Genomic DNA, 22986 nt, shown 5'->3' on the forward strand with positions numbered 1-22986 from the left:
GCAATGCCATATTCACAATGCCTATAGAGATTACAAATATGCTGATATAATTATCCATCACAAAATACATCAGGTTTGCCATTTGGGGAAATAAACTAGAAAATTTATTAAGATACCAAAAGACTGAGTCCCAAAACCAGAAAGTGAAAGCCATCAGAGTAGTTATGACATTGGCACAGGTAGATAAAGTAGAAAGCACCCACATTCTCAAGCCTTTAAAACAGAACAGGCTACCTCAGGCAAAGGTCCTCCTCTCCCCACTCACAGCAACCACCCAGCGTCCTGGAAGAGCGCTCCCAGCAGCTCCGGCTCCTGGCAGTCCTCAGCAGGAGTCCTAACTCAAAAAAAAAAAAAAAGGCAACTGCCACCAACTGCCAACCGCAGGACCGTTAGCTCGGCTTTTCACTTTCTCTTGCTCTGCTATGTCAGCACGTCCATGGGGCATGGGAGATCTTTAAATCCCATAACCCTTACAGTGCCTTCCCTGCTAAGGACACTTTCCATCTCCTCTGTAGTTTTCTTGTGTGTATCTATTTATGTATATTATCCCCCATTAGAATGTAAGCTCCTAGAGGGCAGAGACAGATTTGGGGTTTTTTTGGCTTTTTCTTGGTATCCCCAGCTGCCTGGTGCATAGTAAGCATCTAATACATCTTTCTTGTTTGATTGATTGAATCTTAATAGTCATTGTTACTTAAAACATATTTTTTCTATATTCAACCACATCCCAATGGGCTACTACTTTATTTCAAAATCTTTGGTCCCACAAAAAGTGCTGCTGTGAATATTTTGTTATTTTTGTCCCTCTATCTTTAATCTCTTTGGGGTGTATACCTTGCAGTGGGATTTCATGGCAAAGGGTGTGGACATTTGCATCCCTTTTTCAGTATAATGCCAAGGCGACTTTCAGAAAGAATGGACCAATTCCCATATCCATCAATATTCCAACCATCTCAATCTGCAAATGATGAAATTGTGACACAGAGCTCAAGTGTTTGCTCAGAATCATCCAGTTATAGTAGTAAGTAGCAAAATTTGAATCCACTTCCAAAAACTTCAGAACTCATACTAGATTGCAGACCGGTCAGCTCTGGAGGGCAGAGAGCAGAGACTGAGGGAAGGATGCACAGCTTGGCTAGTATTGATTGTGTGCTACCCAGAAGAGAATACAAAAGGCACATACATAGGTGTGTGTGTGTGTGTGTGTGTGTGTGTATGTGTTGTTGGGGTGTGTGTGTGTGTGCTTCAAATTGAGAGGGTCTAGATTAGATGGTCTCTAAAGTAGCCCAGTAGATAGAATGCCAGGCTGGAATCAGGAAGACTCATCTTCCCATGTTCAAATCTAGCCTCAGACACTTAGTATCCATGTGACCCTGGGCAAGACACTTAACCCTATTTGCCTCGGTTTCCTTATGTATAAAATGAGCTGGAGAAGGAAATGGCAAACCACTCTTTGCCAAGAAAACCCCAAATGGGGTCACAGAGTCAGACGAGATTGAACAACAACAAAATTTCTTCCAGCTTTTAACTCCCATGATCCTCAGCCCCAGAAGCAGTCATTCAATTAGCTAGTTTATTAGGAGCCAGGTCCAGACTGTGTGCTAGGGAACCTTTCTGGAAAGATTCCAGTGTCTCAGGGAGGTCAGGGCTCTGGCTGTCTAATTCTGTAGGGACTTTTTCAGGTGATGGGAGAAAACTCTCTGCAGGATGGGTTGAATGGGGTTGTAATCCTTGAATCCCCTGCCTCATCCTAGTGAAGATAATCATTGTGTAAACTTTACAGAAATGAGAGTCGCTTCCATGGAGAAACGACTCCTCAGGTGCTGTGATAATGTCCATTGTGCTGTGTTTGTGGTAGTGAATGTAGATGGCTGAGCGACTGCATGGATGGACAAATGCATGCATGAATGGATGGATGGAAGGATGGTAAGTAGGAAGGACAGAAGCATTTATTTAGTACCTACTATATGCCAGAAACTGTGCTTAGTGCTTTACAAATATTACCTCATTTGATCCTAACAACAACTTTAGGAGCCAGATGTTATTTTCATCTCCATTTTATAGTTAAGGAGACCAAGGTAGACAGAGGTTAAGTGACTTGCCTAGGGTCACACAGTTAGTAAGAGTCTAAGGCCAGATTTGAACTCAAGTCTTCCTGACTCCAAGCCTAGTTCTTTATTACCTAGCTGCACTTTTTTCGGGGAATAAATGCAATGGGTGAATAGATGGATACATGAATGGATACATAGATGTACTGATTTGTGTGGATGGATAGATGGATTCACGGATGGATGCATTGCAAAGTAATGGCTAAGTGAATGGATGGGTTTAGGATGTTTTAGAGAACCCTAAGTGATACCCTGGAGCCTAAAGCTTGACTGCTTTTTCTCATCCTAGGACACAGCTGGCCAGGAAAGATACCGAACCATCACCACTGCCTATTACCGTGGTGCCATGGGCTTCATCCTCATGTATGACATCGCCAACGAAGAGTCCTTCAATGCTGTCCAGGACTGGTAGGGAAAACATACCCTGTGGCCTGAATCTCCACACCCTCAGTGTCCAGGACCGCAGGTTGTGGGAAATGAGAAGCAAGGTTCATACTAATTCATTAAGATGTAAAAGTCAGTACCACAACCATACTGTACAGACTTCGAAGGAAGCTGCTTCCTTCTTCCTGGGCACAGGTAGCTAGCATAGTGGATCAATAAGAGCCTGGGCCAGGAGTCAGGATACCTGTGTCCCAATCCTGCTTTGCTTTGGCCTAATGTACTGTGCGTCCTTTGGCAAAGCCAGACTTTCAAGAACAAGGCTCTACATAAAGATAAAATGAAAAAAGTCCCTGTCCTCAGGAAGCTTACATTCTAGGCTAAGTTTCCTCCTCTGTAAGATGAGTGTAACACCACCACCACGACCTAACATGTAATGTAGCATTTTCTCAGTGCCAGGCAAATATCTCATTTAATCTTAAAAACAGCCCTGGGATGGAGGTGTTATTATTATCCCCATTTTACAAACAAGAAAACAGGCAGACAAGGTTAAATGACCTACCCAGGGTTACACAAACTAGGGAGTATCTGAGGCTGGATTTGAACTCAGGTCTTCCTGACTCTACTCCTGGTGCTCTGCCTACCTCACAGAATTGTGGGAATAGGCCTATGCAAACCTCAGCATTATAGAGATGGGACCCCCGGGATCCATCCGCCAGGATCTCCAAGACCCTCATATGTGTAATGGTTCCAGGCCTAGCAGATTCATCTACCCATACTATTTTTATCTCTTTGGGTCTGGGAAGGGCGTGATTTCTTGGGATCTTACTGAAAGTTCTCAGGGGCATCCCAGCCTTAAGAAGGTTGTAAAAGTTCTTGATTGTGGGGAAAGCCAGTCCGGTTGATCATCGGGACCCTCAGTGCCAGCAATGTGCTGTGGCAATGGGAAAAAAGTCCCTGACCTGCTTACTACCCAAGCTGACCAGATCACAATCCTACCGTCTCCTGCCCAGAATCTCATTTCCGGGGCACTTGGTCCCAGCCCAAATCTCATAACATCAGTTCAGTGCCATCTGCCAACAGAAGAGATGTATGTCTCTGGGAAGAGACAGTGGATCTAGCAGGGGGAGGGTTAGGATCAGGCTTTTAGGCAACTCCCTGTATTCAGGGTGTGGCTGGAATTAGACCCAATTAGCCCAATTAAAAATGAGCTCCCTTCCTTTCCCTTGAACTGAGATTTAGGTAAAGGGGTTCTTAACCCCATGTGTTATGGGCCCCTTTGGCAGTTTGGGGAAATCTCTTCTCAGAAGAATATTTTTAAATGTATAAAATAAAATGCATAGGATCATAAAGAAAGCCAATTTATATATATATATATATATATATATATGTACACACATATATATATATATATATATTTTTTTTTTTAAAGCAATCGGGGTTAAGCAACTTGCTCAAGGTTACACAGCCAGTTATTTCTGGGTGTGGTGCTGAGTGTCTGTACCCGGGATTCGATCTCCAAGTCATCCCAACACTGGAGCCGGTGCTTTTACTTGCTGTGCTACCTGGCCGCCCCATGTATATATTTTTTATTCACAGACCTCAGATTAAAAAAAACCCTTATTTGGGTCAAGGTTAAATTTAAGGCTCTCATGAGGCTGGGAATGATAACCTGGAAGAATGAGGCCAGGTAGCCCCAGATGCTGCCGACCTCAAGGCTTCACTCCTGGGCACACAGCCCCTAACACCCCCTCTTCTCAGGCTGGTCCTCTCTTTCCCAACTGTGCTGCATCTGGCCCCACCTCCTATCCCACCTCCCTTCCCCCAGTCTTGCTTCCAAGCTGCCTAGCTCTGGTGACCTTTTTTCACCACTGACTCAGATCTCACCTTTTACCAGGGATGAGGCTCAAGGCTCTGCTGGAGGCTGTCCCTGTTCTTGCTTGGGGGGGGGGGGGGGGGTTACTGCAGGACTGCTTCTATCCCACCTTCCTCTAGCAAAAGGAGAAGAAAAGCTCTGAGCCACACAAGTCTATCTGATGGGACTCAGTAACTTTAACACCAGCTTCCTGGTGTTTTTCTAAAGTGCTTTCTCCCAAGAGCCCCACACAGTGGGGAGTGCATAGGCTATATTATTTTACAGAAGAAGAGACTGAGACTCACAGAGGTGAAAAAATGTATGCTTGTATGTCCAGTAAGGGTCGAGCCAGGATTTAGACCCAGGTCTCTAAATTTGACTTCAAATTTAGTCTACTTAGAGCTGGGAGGGGCCCCTTATACTTCATCTAGTCAGCCACCTCAATTCAATTCAATAAGCTCAGACCACTTGCCTCATTAGATCCTTCAGATACAAAGACAGAAATGACAGTTCCTGCCCTCAAAGGGCTTACATTCCACCTTTCTCATCTTCTAGATGAAGTAGTCCTGCCCCCATCACTTACCACCTGGGTGATATTGCCCACTTTTTCAGCTTCAGCTTCCTTTTATGTAAAATGAAGGGGTTGGATTACATGGCTTCTATGGGACCCTGTAGCTCCAGAACTCTGATCCTATGAGAAACTGAGACACAGTGATCAAGAAGTGACTTTCTCAAGGTCACACAGTTAGTAACATATTTAAGACTAGAGTCTGGTTCTTGAGACCCTAAGTCCCAGGCTTTTTGCCCCACACTATGAGTAATCACTCTAAAACACTCTGTAGCTGCCCCCTTCCACCTTCCTCTTCACCCAGGGGCACAGGACATACGAAAATACATTTCTCCTTGGTTTTGGTGTGTCCCTATATCAGTTGTCTCGCTTCTCTTCATAATAGCCCATTTGGAGGTTTAAACTGGAATTGTTATTCTATTTCCCTCTGAGGAAACTGAGACCCCATTTGGCCATCTAATATAACTCCCTTATTTTACAGATAAGGAAACTGAGGCCTAGAGAGGCTAAGTGATTTGCCCAAGTTATACCTTTACTAAAGTGCAGACCCAGGAATTTCCTGAAGACCAGATCTGACCATATAACCCCTACTATTCAAAAACTCTGGTGGCTCCCCATTACCCCTAGGGTGATATACAAAATGCTCTGACTTTGGAAAGCCTTCTTAATCTGGGCATTTCCACCTTTTCTGGTCTTTTTACACCTTACCACGCCCCCCCCCCACATACTCAAATCCAGATACTCTGACCTCCTTGATGTTCCTGGAAAAAGACATCACCTGTGAACTCTGAGTTTCTCATTACCCACCCCCTCCCCTACGCCTGGAATTCTCTCCCTCCTGGCTCCTGGGCTTCCACCTTATGGAGGAGGCCTTTCTCAGTGCTCGCCCTTCCTCTAAAGCATCCACTGCCTTCACTCTGAGATTGCCTCTCTTTATACAGAATGTATCTTGTATATACCTAGTTGTTTGTATGTTGTCTCTCCCTGGTTAGGACAAAAGCTCCTCGAGGTCAGGACTGGTTTTTTGTTTCTTTGATTTTTGCCTTTCTTCCTAGCCCATAGCAAAATTCCTGGTACACACCAACTTAATAAATGCTTGTTGTTTGACTGGCTGTCTGACTCAGAATGGGAAGACCCAGTCTTCTTCCAACATTGGATGGCCGTAGGAGAGGGTGAAGGCAGGAGGAGTGGTTTGACTCCTGATTCAGGGACTGGGAGCTGTCCTAGGTAGACTCTTCAGTGGCCAGGCCCAAGTACACCCAAGTGATTAACCCCACCTCTCTTTCTCCCTCTATTCCAGGGCCACCCAGATCAAGACCTACTCCTGGGACAATGCCCAGGTCATCCTGGTGGGGAACAAGTGTGACATGGAGGATGAGAGAGTTGTGCCCACTGAGAAGGGGAAGCTCCTTGCTGAGCAGCTTGGTATGTGTGTGTGTGCATGCATGCAAATGTAGGTGACTAACGTGTTAGGTATGCATGTTGGCCCTGTGGAAGGGGAAGGAAGCCTGGGGAGGAAGCTTGCCAAGCTCCAAGGTAGCTGTTCTGTTGCCCAGCAGGTCCTCAGGATGCTTAATAGTCTGACAGAGCCCTCAGGGGAGGAGGCTTGAGGCTCAAGTAGAAGGAGCAGGGGGGAGGATGATTTGGGGGATCACAAGATTTTAGAGCTATGAGGGAGGCTAGGGGTTCTACAAGGTGGAAGGAAGGAGGGAGGGCATTCCAAGCAGAGAGGACAGCCTTAGCAAAGGCATGGAGGTAGGAGATGGACTAACCTGTGTGAGGAATGGCAAGAAGGCCTCTGGCTGGACCACAGAGTTCATGAGGAGGAGTGATGTGCACTAAGCCTGACAAGACTGACTGGAGACTGTGAAAGGTTTGAAATTCCAAACCAGAATGAGAGAAATCCCCATCACTGGAGGGCTTTAAGCTGAGGCTGGGTGCTTGTGGGGGCTGCTGGAGATCTTTTCTGAGTTTTAGATTCTGTGGTCTTTTGAAAGCATCTCAGAGATCAGTGAATATGAGCTGCCTGAAGCATCAGTCCAATCTACAACTTACCACAAATGGCCTAATGGCCTCCAGTGACAGGGCTTTTCATGGAGAGGGCCATCTGACTGAGCTCCAGGGGCAGCAGCAGCCTACTTGGGGCTCAGCCTTTTCCACCTGCCTGGAGACAATCATACTAATTGGTTCCGAGTTTCCACCCCATTGTCAGCTGCTGAGGATTTCCCTTAATGAATCCATGGAGAGGTTCTGCCTGGTTGGAAGGCAGAAGAATGTCAGGAACACCTGGTAGCCAGCATCAGTGGCATGGAAGGGCCATATAGAGGGAGGGATTTTGGTGCAGGGTTGGTACAAGAAGTAGTCCTGGAGTTTGCTAATTCTGACAGATTTCGCCAGCCAGGAGCATCTTTCTAGTAACATCTGGTGTATGTTATGCCAAAAGAGCCTTCTGTCCCAGGTTCCCACCTGTATGGCTTGGCTGCTGCCGACTGCCACTGCCCTCCTCTCCTGCTCCAGATTCTGGCCTTCCTTAAAAGTCCCATTCAAGCCTCAGGCTCCTCCAGGAAGCCTCTGCTGGCCACTGCAGCCTGAGGGGAGATGTCCTCACTTCTTATCATCGACCATTTATAAATAATTAGAGTTCTCTCAGTATCCTCATCTGTACAATGGGACAATAACACCTACCTGGGGAGGATTGGTTTTGAATGAAGGTGGATGTTTGGAAAGCACTTTTCATGCCTTAAAGTGCTGTGTCAATGCTAACTATTGTGGTTATTATTATTTCAATTCTCTTCTCATTTTTTTCCCAAGGAGTCCAAATAGAATCAGCCCTGGGACAAGTCATATTCCTATTATTCTTCTGTATTTCATTTTCTGTGGGGATTGAGAACAATATTAATAATAATTAATTGAACATTAAATATAAACACAAGGGGAAGGAAATAAGCCTTTATTAAGCACCACAAGCAGACACTAAGCTAAGCACTTTACAAATCTGATCTCGTTTGATCCTAAAAGATAATAGAATAAAAATGAAGCTCTTTGAGGTTCACAAATTGTGCTTATTATAATACTAGGCTCCTTAAAGTTTGGAAAGCATTTTCCCCATGACCAACCTTCTCTGTGAGATGGTGGAGTGGAGGTCATGTGACAGAGTAGATGGCGAATTGGCCTTGACTCTGGCTTCTACTCTGACCCCAGACACTCAGGAGTAGGCAGCCTATATGACTCTGGGTAAGTGACTTAACCTCTCAGAGCCTTAGTTTCCTCATCTAGGTGAACCAGAGGTCATAGGATTAGAGGTGGAAAGGCTCTCAAAGGTCCAGTCCCCTCCATTTTACATACTTGGAAACTGAGACCCAAAAAGTGAAGTAACTTTCCTCAGGTCAAAGAGGTAGCAGAGTCTACATTGGAAGGGGGCAAGATGCAAAGAGCTTGGAAGAACTATACCAACGTCAGCTGGGGTAGGCTAGCTTAATAACTCCCCGTTGGTTGGTTGTGGGGCCCCAGTTGGACAGGGGGATGCTTTTCCAAACCTTAGAGTCTCCATAAAAGTCAGTTGTTATTCTAAAGCCAAATCGATGACTTCTGAAACTCCCCCCCGCTCCCAGGCCAATTGTGGCAAAGGGGCTAAAAGTGGGGAAGGTTTTGTTTTGGGCTTAAAACAACCACAAAGGTACCTGTTTTAAGCAGGGGTTGGGGGTGGGGCAGGGGCAGGTTCATTTCCTCCAAGTTTGACTGATGAGATCCACTTCCAGGTATTAATTACAGTCCTGACAGTAACGGGGACAGGCTCTTCTTCCATTCCTTCCTTCCTTTCTCTCCCTGTCTCAACTATTCTGGTCCTTCTCCCTCTCCTCTCTTGTGTCTCATTCCCTCTTCTCCATCTTCCTTCTCCCTCTTCTCTCTTGTGTCTCAGTCCCTCTTCTCCATCTTCCTTCTCCCTCTCCTCTCTTGTGTCTCAGTCCCTCTTCTCCATCTTCCTTCTCCCTCTCCTCTCTTGTGTCTCAGTCCCTCTTCTCCATCTTCCTTCCCCCTCTCCTCTCTTGTGTCTCAGTCCCTCTTCTCCATCTCTCTTCCCCCTCTCCTCTCTTGTCTCTCAGTCCCTCTTCTCCATCTCTCTTCCCCCTCTCCTCTCTTGTCTCTCAGTCCCCCTTCTCCATCTCTCTTCCCCCTCTCCTCTCTTGTGTCTCAGTCCCTCTTCTCCATCTTCCTTCTCCCTCTCCTGCCCTCTTTTACCTTCTCCCTCATTCATTTCCTTGGCCCTTTCCCCTCCTTATCCCTTCTCCATCTCTCTAGTCCTGTTTCTCTTCTCCTCCTCCTCCTTTTTTTTGAGACAATCAGGGTTAAGTGACTTGCTCAGGGTCACAATTAGTAAGTGTCTGAGGCCAGATTTGAACTCGGGTCCTCCTGACTCCAGGCTGGTGCCCTGTACACTATACCACCACCTAACTGCCCCTGATCCTCTCCTTCTCCTAGTCCAGGTCCCTCTCCCTCCCTCCTGTCTCTCTCCTTCTGCCTCTTCCTGTTTATGTCTTTCCCCCTCTCCCTGTCCCCAGTCTCTGTGGGATTCCTGCTTCGGGTCACAGTTGGACAAGGTGACAGGTCTGTCTTGTCCAACTTGAGGATGCCATCATAAAAACTCCATTTCTATAGGACTCTAAGAACTCTCCTTTACAAAGAGCCCAGGAGAGAGGGGATGTCAGTATTATCACTATTTAGTGAAGAAGGAAATGGAGACTGAAGAGTATTTAAGGCAGGGCCACAAAGCCAGTGAATGTTGGAGCTGAGGTGGCTTCAGGCCCAAGGCTCCTGACTCCAAGCCCAGATCTGTGTCATGGCCTTGAGTAACTCCTACTAGATTTAGGATTTATTAAGTTCTGTTTTCTTCTCCGCAGGGTTTGACTTCTTTGAAGCCAGCGCCAAGGAGAATATTTGTGTCAGGCAAGTCTTTGAGAGACTGGTAGATGTTATCTGCGACAAGATGTCTGAGACCTTGGATACAGACCCTGCCCTGGCCAGTGGGGCCAAGAACACTCGACTCACAGATACCCCACCGCTTCTCCAGCCCAACTGCTCCTGCTAGGCCTGATGGGCCGTGCTCCCTCTGTCCTCTGAGAACTCTCTGCAAATCCTGACTTTCCTACATCCTTTCCTTTCTCTTGAAATTCTTCCCACCCCCTACCCTTTGATAACTCAGCAGCTCTCTGGTGGACCTCAGTATCTCTGTTCTGTAACTGGTCCTGGTGGAATCTGCCATTCACATTCTGGGTTCTGGAAAATGTGATGCTCTCAAGCATTTGTGAGTGGGCCCTGCTTTATGAATTCTCTTGAGTTAGAAAGGGCCTTTGAGGGCATTGAGCCTACCTCCCTTCTCCCCATTTCACAAGACAGAACTTTGTCCCAGAGAAGAGGCGTGACTTACCCAAAGTCACCTGGTTGTGAAGTAGTTCAGCCAAGATTTGAGCCCACTTCTTCTGAATCCAAATCAAAGGTTCTCTCTGTAGCACTGTACCACATCCCTCTGGAGTGAGACTATTCATTTAGAAAAAGACACTCCCCACTTTACAAAAGGCTTCACCCATTTGCCCTGCATAACATCTTCTTAGGCACAGGCTGATTGCTTAACACAAGGGCTATCACACGGCCAGCACAAGGCCAGCTGGAGAGAGACATGTACAAAATTATTGATTTGCCATTCTGTTCCTCAGTGGGTTTCCTTTCTGGTTGTCCTGAGGACCCTAACCCTGTCCTAGAGCTACCCCTGGGGCTCAAGGGCAATAAGTAGAGAGCTGATCTCTGTGAAGCCTGGAAATACAGGATTAGAGACTTCATTCTGGAAGGGACCTCAAATGTTATCAAGTCCAACCTGTTCCTTTTCACAGAGGAAAAAACTGGGGCCCAGCGAGGGTAGAACTGGGAAAAAGGCAGCTCTTTTAGGAGAGACAGTGAAAAGACTGGATTTGGGGTCAGAGGACCTACCTGAGTTCAAATCCCCACTTTTCTGTTTCCTGGATTTTTGATCTTGGGCAAACCCTTTCCTCTGTGTGGGCTTCAGTCTTCTACTCTGTAAAATGAGATACATGGAATGGATAACCTGGATAGCCTAGCCAGCTCTACTGTGGTCTTAACGAGGATGGAAGGAGCCCCGGTTGGGTTAGATACAATTTAGTTCTTGATGTGGGGGCAGGGTAGGGTTCAATGATTCTCTGGAAGCATGTTCAGGGTTCCATTATGAAAAAGAGCGGGAGGGGAGGTGTTTCTGGGGGGCTGGTTTTGTATCTTTTCCTTCTGCCTGGAGTCAATCTGCCTCTCCACCATTCAAAATTCATTGACTAGCAAGTAACTGATCCCTTCTTGAACAGGTCTGATGCTGGAAAGCCAATCCCAATATGTCTGTTCTGGGGGACACAAAGAAACTGAATATAGAGCCCATGCTCCTGGAGGAGTAGGCAATTAAACTAAAATCAATCCAAGATTCCCAGAGTTTGATAAGTCCTCCGAGGGGTCTAGTCCAATCAGTCTAAACGCAACTCTCTACAATTTACCCAAGTGATCACTCAACTGTTTGAAGAATCCTAGTGATGGTAAACACATTACATTAACAGTTGGTAAACTAATGACTTGCCCAGGAAAGAAGGCCTTTTCCCCATTTCTGGTGTCTCATAATTTAGGGGCATTTTCACCTATGAGCTCAGGATTCCTTCCAGTCTCTAGATGGCAAAAAGTAGGTTAGGTTGGAGTGTGCCTAGAAAGAATTGATCCACACTATATATTGTATCCCCATGAGGCAGGGTCAGTTGGGTGAGGGTTCATTCCAAGTTTTTCATCAAACCAAGAAAGGGCTAGAGACAATAGAGAACAAAATTGAGGCTGGAGAAAGGGTTCTTTTGTGAAGGAAGTGGGCTGTCTTGGTGAGGCTTACCATGACCCACCTGACAGTCATTTAAGAGGGGCTACTGGAGTGGTGAAGAAAGCGTGGGATAAGGAGTTGGGAGACCAGAGTTCTGGTCCTAGCTCAACCATTGACTTGCTATGTGACCTTTGGACAGTTCCTCTCTCTGGGCCTTAGTCCCTCCTCAATAAAATGGTGAGATTGAGTTAGATGATGTCTAAATCCCCCTCCATCTCTTACACGAAATGCACCACAGTCCTTCCCTATTCTGACATGATCTGTTCCAAAGCTAATCCCAACTTGGACAATCTGTGCCTCCAATTTCAGTCAATCAAACACATAAGCATTTAGTAAGTACTTATTGTGTGCTAGACTTGGGCATGCAAAGACAAAAGTGAAATAAATAGTCCCTGCTTTTGAGGAGTTTATAATCCAGCTAGAGAAAATGTACACATATAGGTGTGCTCATCATACACGTATAAAATGCGCAAGGTGATTGGGGGGAGGCACTAGCAATTGAGGAGATCAGGAAAGGCTTCATGAAGAGAAGGTGCTTGAGTTGAGTCTTGAAGTTGGGAATTCAAAGAGGTGATAGTGAGAAGGGAGTGTATTCTAGTGTATTCCTGTGCAAAGTCATGGAGATGGAAGATGGAGTGAACAGTGTGAGAAACAGCCAGTCTTAGATCATGTGGGACTGAGTCAAGCCATCAATCCTGACTCTACATGAGCCTTATTCCAGCAAGTACTTGGATGAGGAGGCGGGAAAGAGAGGATGATTCCACTTTGGCCAAAAAAAGACCAAAAACTCCATTGCGGGCAGCCCCATTCTGGAGCTGTCCTAGGTCCTGCCCCTGCCTATCTTTGAGGGATTCTCAATAAAAAGACAAAGGCAGGAGTTTGAGGGGAAAAAGGTGATGAGGAAGGGCAGCCATGTGGACCTGAAGGGACCACTGGTCTTATTGACAATATGGCCTAATCACTTGGTTTATCTGGGCCTCCGATTTCCTTTCTATAAAATAGGATGATGGGATCATTCAGATTTGGAAGGGACCTTAGACACTATGAGTCCAAGCCCTTCATATTATAGATGAAGCTAATCAGAACTGGAGGGGCCAAGTCAATGCATCCCAAAATCAGTAAGCATTTATTAAGCACCTACTATATATGCCAGGCACTGGGGGTATAAAAATATAAAATGTTCCGTGCCCTCAGGGAGTTTGGGGGAGACAACATGGGCCCAAGATAAGTAAATACAAGGTAAATTAAGGAGGGAGAGAACACTAGCCACTGGATAGATTAGGGGATTTCTGAATGGAAGGGAAGGAATTGAAATTTTCTGAGGGGTGTTGACGTGACTGTCCAAGGTCCCACAGCTAGTAAATGACAGAGCTAGGATTTGAATCTAGGTCCTCAGACTTTTGGTCCAACTGCTTCAAGCAGCAGCAGCTGGTAGAAATTCAGCTCAGTACCTGTTGCCATTTACCTGAATGCACAGTCCTTAACTGCAAAGGGGAGCCAACCACCTGTGTGTTTGGGATGTATGACTAGAAAAGATTACTAATAACATAGTGTATGTACTTCTGACTGTACCTGGATTATCATTATACCATGTGTGTGATTATCATCACACATCGTGTGATAAGTCAGGACTGAAAGACAGAGTGATGGAGTAGAAAGATGCGAGGCTTTGGAGACTGAAGAGCTGGGTTTCAAAGCCTCATCTCTGGTATGTATCTTTGCTACTGTGTGACCTTTGAGTAAATGGTTCATTCTCTAGGCCTTGATTTTATAGGCTTATAGATTTAGAGCTAGAAGGAACCAAAGGGGTAATTTGGTTCAACCTCCTTACTTTGTAGCGTCTGGAGAGGTTAAGGGATCTCACCAAAGTCACACAGAGAGTAAGTGGCAGACCTCCTTGGTAAGAGAGAAGTTGGACTAGATCAGGGGTTCTTAACCTGGGTGGGGGAGCAGGAGCTGTGAATATAAATAGAAAAAAAATGACACCTTTATTTTCACTAACCTCTAACTGAAATTGAGTATTTCCTTCAGTTTTTTAAAAACATGGTTCACAAAACTGACTGCCAAAGGGGTCCAGAACACAGATCAAGTAAGAAACAAACCAAAAAACCCTGGAGTAGAGGATCTCTAGGACTCCTTCCAGACACAGTTCATTTTACTGGAAAGAGTACTGAAACAGGGGTCATGGGAACTGAGTTCAAGTCCAGATGATCTCACCAGCTGTGTGACCTTGAGCAAGTAATAGCCTCTCTGGGTCTCAGGTTCCTCATGTGCAAAATGAGACATGATGTCGTCTGAGGTCCCTTCCAGCTCTAGATATGACCCTATGATCCTAATCTCATTTGATCTTTCCCTACAATCCTCTGTAGTCAGGGATTATCTTCTCCATTTCACAGATGAGAAGGCTGAGGCTGGGAGGGCATAGAAGGGATGGCTTGTGCAAAATGGCAGGGCTAGGACTGGACCCCAGATATCCTGATTCCAAGTTCTCTACCTTTGCCTTCCACCAACACCTTTTCCTGTGCAGTGTATCTCCTTATGCCTATGTTCCCACAAGTGCACTAGCCCTGCTTCTTAGGGTTTTCTCTGGTCCCCTTGGGGTTCATGCTTAGTATTCGGTAGTCTTTGAGTCTCCTAAATAAAGACCTTGAGGGGACACCCAGTTGAACCCTACAAAATGGGTCATTTTGGGGGGAAACCTTCACACAGTAGCATGTGAAGAAGACACCTAGGTGTTCATTCTAGCCGCCCAAGCAGACTTCTTGAGAATATTCCTTTGTTCTGTCCCTTAATCCTTGGCCTTGCACTTGCCTCCATCACTCTATCTAACCACAGTGTGACATCCAGCCATCCTTCAGCTAACATCCTTCAAGTGTGCGGCCCCATGTCCCTGAAGCCACATCCTGCCCTCAGAAGGAGCAGATATAGGCCAAATGTGCATAACAGTATTGTATCTCTCGCGCTGTCAGTGATCTATGTGTGCATGTGTGTAAATATAAACCAGTTCCTGATTTCTTGTTGGATATCACTCTGTAGCTGCTGTTAGCCTTTGGTGGGGAGGGGAAGAAGTGCTGAATAGTCAAGAGCGTGCAGCTGGGAGCACACATAGAATACTGAAAAATAGGGCAACCTAGAATATTAAAAGAAAATGTGAAAACTGGAAGAAACTTAGAGCAGAGACTATCAGAGCTGTGAGGGAAAGTTGGGAAGAACCTCAGAACAGGAGATGTCAGAGCTGGGAGGGAGCTTAGAACAGGGGATGTCAGAGCTGGGAGGGAGCTTAGAAGAGGGGATGTCAGAGCTGGGAGGGGCCTTAGAACAGGGATGTCAGAGCTGGGAAGGGCTTTAGAATGCCCAAATATTGCCCAGTTTAGCTATCAGAGGAGTCTGGGGACCATCCTGAATCCCTGTGGCTCTCACCTTTACTCTGCATCTCCTGGACAATCCTGAGAAGAATTTTTTAAACATTTGTTTGCTGCGGACTATTGGAACCAGTCATCTTCCTGAGTCTCATATACTTACTGGCTGTGTGACATGAGCAAGTCACTGAATCCTCAGTTTCCTCATCTGTAAAATGAGTTGGAGAAGGAAATGGCAGACCCCTCCAGTATCTCTGCCAAGAGTGGGGTCACGAAGGATCAGACAGGACTGAAACGACTGAGAAACAGGAAATGTGCCAGGCATTGTGCCAAGTACTAGATCCGAGGAGGAGGGATGTTGGAGTCCTAGGCTTAAAAAAAAGGCCCTGATAAATGTTATCCTGAAAAGAGTGCTGGGTTTGGAGTCATAGGCGGTGGGTTCAAATTTTGGCTCTTCCAAACTAACTTTTTGACCTTGGACAAGTCACTGCCCTAAGTCACTTGGACAAGTCACTTTGGACAAGTCACTGCCAAGTCTGGGCCCTAGCTTCCTCCTCTGTCAAGTGAGGCAGTAAGATGAGATGATCTCTAAAGGTCCTTCTAAGTTAACATTCTATGATCCAGAATCAGCCAGGCAGGTCAGGAGATGAGGGCTTGATGAACTGGAAAAATCTTTGGGCTTTTAAGGCCAAAGGTCACATAGAGCTGCCAAGGGAAGGGCCACTATTCTAGACATTCCAGATTAGCTGATGAGCTGACATTTACTAGTGATTTTAGGCAAGGCCAGGTCCAGTTGGACACATGGGCTGAGATCCAGGGGTGGTGGGAAGACCCTGGTGCTGACTTTCCACAGCAGCACCTCTCCCCTAAATTCCATCACTAGGGCATCACTTCTCTCATGTTCAAAATGCAGCCCCTGCCTAGAGTATCCTCACATCCACAAGCAGGCACTATCTGCCTCTCTCCCCCAGTCACCCCTCCCCCTCCCTGCTCTGTATGACATCACCGACACAAAGTTCCACAAGCAGCTGGTGAGAGGTTTCGTCAGCTGAGATGCTGAGGGTTTGCAAATAGCAACGTTATCAAAGAAGATGGGTGTTTATAAGACCCATCAGTAGCAAACAAGCTTCCGGCCTGCCTCCTTTCATCATTAAAGCTTCCTTTCTTCTCTGGTTGATGAGAAGCCGCACAGCTGGGCTCTGAGAGCCTCCTTCCCAGCTTGGCCCCCTCCCTGAGGCCTGGCTCTTCATACAGGCTTTATTACCAGTTTTCTAGGACTTCAGAAAGCTTTCCACATAATCAGGCCCACTTGAAGGGTGTAGCTGTAGTGCCCAGTAGCCTAAAGGGAGCTACAGGTTGGGAGAGAAGAAAGAATCTCATGGGTACCTATGAAGTTTGAAAGAAGACATTGGGTTGCTGTTCTTGAGAGCTAAGAATTTATTCCCATTGAACCCTGGCTCTGCTGCTTTCAACCTGTGTGACCCTGGACAGGGCACTTCACCTCTTTGGGCCTCAGTTTCTTTATCTGTAAGATGAGGGGTTTGGGGGTGGCTAGGTGGCGCAGTGAGTAAAGGGCCGGCCCTGGAGTCAGGAGGACCCGAGTTCCAGCCTCAGACACTTAACACCCACACAAAAAAATACCAGCCGTGTAACCTTGGGCAAGTTACTTAACCCCAATTGCCCTCCAAAAAAAAAAAAAAGATGAGGGGTTTGGACAAGATAGAAAGAATGCTAAGATTGGACTCACATGACCTGAGTTTGAATCCTGACTCTTCCATTTACTTCCAGTATTTCCTAATCTCCCTGGGCCTCAGTTTCCTCATCTGTAAATGAGAGGTGAGACGATATGGCCCCTGAGGTCTTTTCCAAATCTAGGTGGACCCTATGAATTTTGGGAAAGGTGGAGCTTTCTGTCTCCCAAACTTAATCTGGAGACATCTGATGGGAAGGTACATTGGACTAACCAGGACTATAACAGGTGTCCTTCCCTTGCCTCGGAGGTAGCCAGCCCCATCCCCCAAGTCTGAAGGTGTCCTCTTTCCACCTGAATGTAAAGGCATGGGTTTGATTTTCTGTTCAGCCAATAGCACAACAGTTTTCTCTGATGCAGAGTTGAGACCTCCCTCCTGGGGTCAGAACTTAGTGGTTTCCTATAGGGTCTAAGTGCTGCCCCCTGGCGCCCAGCAGAACATGCCTGGTCCCTTGTGCTTGAAAAGCCTCCAAATATTGACAGACCAATCTTGTGCCCTCGTCCTCCAAGCAATCATCTCTAGGCTGAGCATCCTCCATTCCATCAATCAATAAACAACAGTCAGTAAACATTTATGAAGCACTTAATGTGTGCACCAGGCATTATGCTAATTGTTCAAGGGATCTGCCTTCTGCCAGCTCATAGTAGCTAATTAGGACCTGACAAGTTTCACTCTGGACCTTGCTTGGGTCCTCCGAGCACTTATGTCTCAGACCTACTCTAAGGGCCCTAAACCCTCCCCAATGGCCCTGGTCCCCAAGGGGGAGCTCTGAACCCTGCCCCAGACCTACTTACTCTCAGGGCTTGCTAGAGATCAGTACATCTTCAGAGATTGGATGGAGCCAGGGGAAAGAGCCTGCGGGTTAGAGAGGAGTTGATCAGTGTCATTCCAAGGCCAGTGATGGGCAGTGATGGCTCAGGGCTCACCTAGGCAGCAGTGGGGCTAGCAGAGCTGGACAGTAAGCGGGTTACCAGAGGCTGTATCAGGGAAACCAGTTCAGAGAACCAGGTATTTATGATCTGGAGCTGGGCCAATAAGAGAACCAGGGGTATGGTCTCTGGCAAGGAGAAGATGGCCAGGGATTAGAGTGATAGAAGTTTGATTGAATTCCACAAACATTAAGTACCTCCTACGTGCCAGGCAATGTGCTAAGTGTTGGGTATTCAAAGACAAAAGGAGCCTTCAAGATTGCCCTTACAGAGTTTATATTCTACTGAAAAGACCCAAGGTCCTGGAGAGCAGGGTTTGCTCTCAGCTCAGTCACCAGTTTCCTGTGTGATTGACTGACTGATGTCTGGCAGCACAAAATGTATGGAAATTCCTCTCTGAACCTTGGTTTTGTCCTGGGGATGGAGACTAAGACTGGCTCATCTGGAAGGTTTCTTTCAGCTCTAATATTGCTGAATCTGGGTCCCAGATGGTAGACCCAGACACAATTCCATTTGGCATGGAATTCCTCAAGAATGAGCAGAACCGGGAAGAAGATAAACCCGCGCCTGGGCCATCTCCCTCACTGCCCCTCCTGAGTTCTAGCCAAGTAGTTGTTTCCATGTTCTTAGGTCTTTTCTGAATCCCAGAAACTGCCTAACCTCCAAGATATGCTGTGGGATGTGTGTAAACATGTCGTGCCTTCCCACACGGGGGCACAGGATAAATCTGTTTGCTTACACCTGTTCTGTTCTGTGTAGACAAATTATTTTGTTTAGAAAGGCAGAAATTGCAGATTCTAGGGAACCCCTGATCTGACCAGTAATGGGAGAGCCAACACCCCTGTGTGCATTATGTAGAAAATAGCATGGAGTTTGGCTCCCTTATCTGCTAGTGCCTTCCTCCCACGTGCAGGCCAGCGCCCTTGGCCTCAGGGAGCTCAGGATGGGTCTGGTGTTTTCAGGAGGTAAGGGGAGAGTGGGTAAAAACAAGGTCAGGTGAGTTCTAAAGAAGCAGAGAATTCACAGGAAGGAGCTCCCTGGACCTCAAGGATTCCAGTCAATGACAGAGTACTGAATTTGGAGCCAGAGGTTCAGTCCCGGCTTTGGGCTTCTTACCTGGCAGCTCCTTCACCTTTCTAGCCCTGTTTCCCACTTTGCAAGTTTAAGACATTTGTTGCCTGGGTTTCACAACTAGGAAATGTCTGTCTTCTGAGCAGGGAGAATGAGGGAAGCGACTGGGGCAGGAAGATGAGACTTTCTAGAGTCAGGAAGGAAGCATCAGGGGGCAATGACAACCCAGTGAAGTGCAGGGGGGGAGAGCACAGTGGGTGGAGAGAGGAAGTCAACAACACCAGAGTTCGAATCCCACCTTGGGCACTTACTGTAGGCAAGTCACTTAACCTCTCCTTCAGCTCCTCCCCACTTCCCCCACCCCTCCCCACCCCCTTGCAAAATGAGGACCTAAATCACAGGTTGTAAGAGTAAAAGATTTCATGATTATATGTACCTATGCATGTATATACACATATATCTATTTGCAAACTATATGAATGTTAGCCATTATTTGGAATCCAAGTTAACTGCCCACAGGACCTCGGGCCCACGGGCCAAGTCCCTTCACCTTCCTGTTTCGCCATCTGCAGGTGAATCTCCTCCCAGATATGGAGGTGTTTGACTCCTCGGCACTCCAGGGACCACAGCCGTCCTGGGAGTTTTCTTGGCAAGAATACCCGAGCGGGTTACCATTTCCTTCCCCAGTGGATCCGCTTTTCCCCTTCTAGCAGAGGTTAAGTGATTTGCTCAGGGTCACACAGCTAGGAAGTGTATGAGGCTGGATTTGAACTCAGGTTTATCCTGACTCCAGGCCCGCCGGTGCTCTATCCATCGGGCCACCTGGCTGCCTCAAGCCCGCGAGCCTCACCACCCAGCAAACCGCAGTCTGGCTGGACAAGCCGTCAAGCCAGCCTGTCAGTGCGCGGCCCGGGATCACTGCACGCGGAGAGGATCGAGCCTCACTATGCGCCTGGAGCTGCGCCACGCGCCGCAACACAAGCCCAGCAGAAGCAACCACAGGCTTGGTCCTGGGCAGTTCACGTTCTGTCCACCACCGGAAGAGGGACGCGGCTGACCACTGCAAAAATCACTGCGCACACAGACACATGACGACGTCATTGGGAGGGGTGGAAAGGGACGAGGGGCAACGCGGGAAAAAGGAAGTTACAGTGTCCGGCTTCTGCGCGTGCGTAAAATTTCTGGCCCGCACTCAGCCGGCCAGCTCACGAGGGCGGCCCAGCGTAACTGCACGTTGAAAGTGCTGGACCAATCCGGGAGCCTGTGGGTGGAAGCATGCAGATAAGGGAGCGCCGTGGCTGATGGTCTGTGTTCTAGGAAGGAAAAAAATACCCACAGAGAGAGACTTCGCCCCCGGGGGTCCTAGTAGCTTAATGAAAGAATAAGTCTAATTATTGAAGTTGTTGTCAGGGTACTTCCGAGATAAACGCGTATAGCTCACCGTATGTGTACAGTGTTTTGCTAATAAGGTAGTTCGGGTAGTGAAGGCGGCAAAGCATACTTACCTGGCAGGGGTGATTCCATGATCAAGAAGGTGGTTTCCCCAGGGCGAGGCTTATCCATTGCACTCCGGATGGGCTGACCCCTGCGATTTCCCCAAATGCGGGAAACTCGACTGCATAATTTGTGGTAGTGGGGGACTGCGTTCGCGCTCTCCCCTGATTTGCTGGTTTAAAAAGAAAGGTGTAATTACTCTTCCTACTGAATGTTTTGCTTTGAGTTTTCTTGGGCTTCATACTGCCAAGTTTGTCATCGGGACAGCGTACTTTTTAACATTGCCAATTACTTCTCCACCTGAGAAAATTTTAAGATTACATTTCAACTTCTGCACTTTGATTTTAGGTGGGACGCTTATTGCAAAATGAGCTAGAGAAGGAAATAAGCATGTATTTTATCTCTGTCAAGAAAACCCGAACTGGAACACGGCGGAAAGGATGGGGCAATAGTTATGACGCTCCCAAATAGCTGGAAGCTGGCTTTTCAGCTCAGTCAGAGGTAGGTTCGAGGCGAAGGCTTCCCTTTTGGCATTATTCCCATTGGCAAAGTCTTGTCCACGTTTGAGCTTAGTGAGAGCTTTCTTGTGGCTGCAACGTCAGAAGAGAGAGTTGCTGAATATCCCTGCGTGCCAGCTGCTGGAAAGAGAGCCCACAGTCTGGTGGCGCAGCTAGATGGCTCAGTGACATCGAAGCCCGGACTCTAGAATCAGGAAGACCTGAGTTCAAATTCGGACTCAGACACTTAACACTTACTAGCTGTGTGAGCTTGGGCAAGTCACAACCCCAAAGAGACCAAAAGAAAAGAAAGCAGGCAGGGCAGCAGATGCAAAGTGGCCTAAGGAGAAGAGATGATCACAGCAGTAGGAGTGGCGTAACTTGTTGGGCACATGCTGCTGCCTCAGAACCTCCTTCAAATCCTGCCTCTGACACTGTCTGTGCACCTGCAGGCAAAGACATTTCATTTTTTGGAACCTGGATGAGACGAATAATGTTGGCCCCACGACCTCACCCAGCTGTGGAGAGATCAGAAGAGATACTCAGAGTTTAACTGAACTATTACTCCCCTCCTTCTGGACTTCTATTAGGACCATAGCTTTAGAGGAGGAAAGGACCCCTGGAGGCCACCGAGTCCGTGTCACCCCGCCCCCATTTCTCATACTAATATGGTCTAAGATTTCACCAGCTTTTTTTAAGTTTATGAAAAGCAAATTGAAGCTGATTGACATGATCATATGATCTCTTGATTTCATCATTGTCTTCACAATAATATAGTAATTTTTATGTGCCAGCCACTTTACATATTAACTCATTCGATCTCAACAACATAGGGAAGTAGATGGTATTTCCTCCCTCCCTTTTTTATATTTGAGGAAACTGAGGCAAACAAGTGACTTTCCCAGGACTTACAATGAGTGTCTGAGACTAGATGTGAGTTGGGTCTTCCTGATCCAATGCTGTATCCACAGTGCTCTACTTGCCTCTCCATAATTTATAAATAATGTGCTGTAGGGTCAGCTGATGTCAGAAGCCCTGGGTTTCAGTTCCAGGCCAGCTTTCCTCATCTGTAACACGAGGGAGCTGGATTTGATGGGCCTCTGAGGTCCACTAGACCTGTAGTCTCGAGAGATTTTTGAGCCTCTAGAGAAATATGAAAATTTGGAGAAGAGGCACTTTGGAGGAGGAAATATGATAAGGAGACGCATTTTAGATATGTTGATGCCTAAGGGATATCCACTTGGATATGTCTAGATGCCCAACGGCCCATTGGTGATGCTCATGCCTGGGAGAGAGACAAGGGTTGGATATAGAGATTTGGGAAGCACCTTCTTAGATCACTGAATTGACTCTGAAGCTTATGAGATCACTAAAGAGAGTAAAGAGAAATGGAGAGAGATCAAAGGTTAGAGCCTTGGGAGACATCTACGAATGGGGAGCAGTAGACAGATAAAGACCTAGCAAATAAGAGAAGTCTGAGGAGAGGAGAGAGAGAGAAAACATTGTCATGGAAGCCAAGAGAGTATCCAGGAGAGAAGTGACCAACAGTGACAATTACTTAAAGGCCAAGGAGGGTGACAACTGAGAAAAATGGCCTTTGGATTTAACAATTAAAGTATCATTAGAAAGGGGCTCCAGTGGCATGGCAGAGTCAGAATCCAGACTGCCAAGAGTGAACAAGAGGTGAACCAGGGGACGAAGGAAATGTAGGCAGCTTCCTGGAGGGGTGGCAATGAAAGCAAAGAAGGTCAGACTGTAGGATGTCTTTACTCTCTCAGTGACCTCGTAGACTCTTGGGTTGAGGGAAGGCCCCTATTAAGGATAATGGAGGTCCTTGGGGGAGGGGGGAGTACTCTTGCCCCTATTTCACTACAGTGCTACAATGGATCCTTGATCTCAGGGATAGGGTGCAGATTGGAGCTCATTCCTAGCTTCTAGGGTTATTCTCATATTTGTCCTCTCTTGACTTTAGCACTGGAGTTCCCTCAACATACTGGGGAACTGCCTGGTTTTCTCCTAAGATCCCAAGAATACCAGCAGAACACATGGACTATACCACC

At 46.9% G+C, this 22986-nt stretch overlaps 1 protein-coding gene and 1 non-coding gene across 2 annotated transcripts in view; both read left to right on the forward strand.

The window, feature by feature from the left end:
* LOC138164985 (ras-related protein Rab-3B) overlaps positions 1 to 11008 on the forward strand; it is a 57241-nt gene extending 46233 nt beyond the window's left edge. The window contains exons 3-5 of the mRNA XM_069093006.1: positions 2398 to 2516; positions 6213 to 6337; positions 9811 to 11008. Coding sequence (XP_068949107.1) covers positions 2398 to 2516; positions 6213 to 6337; positions 9811 to 9998 — 432 coding nt within the window. The 3' untranslated portion in view covers positions 9999 to 11008. The remainder of the gene's footprint in view (positions 1 to 2397; positions 2517 to 6212; positions 6338 to 9810) is intronic.
* Positions 11009 to 20432: 9424 nt separating this feature from the next.
* On the forward strand, positions 20433 to 20596 carry LOC138165104 (U1 spliceosomal RNA). Its single transcript, XR_011169260.1, has one exon. It is a non-coding gene; the product is annotated as a U1 spliceosomal RNA (small nuclear RNA).
* The last annotated feature ends 2390 nt before the right edge of the window (positions 20597 to 22986 follow it).

Source organism: Petaurus breviceps, unplaced genomic scaffold, assembly GCF_028583685.1.
Source record: "Petaurus breviceps papuanus isolate PSGF00001 unplaced genomic scaffold, PetGlider_PUasm1.0 207, whole genome shotgun sequence".
NCBI lineage: Eukaryota > Metazoa > Chordata > Mammalia > Diprotodontia > Petauridae > Petaurus > Petaurus breviceps.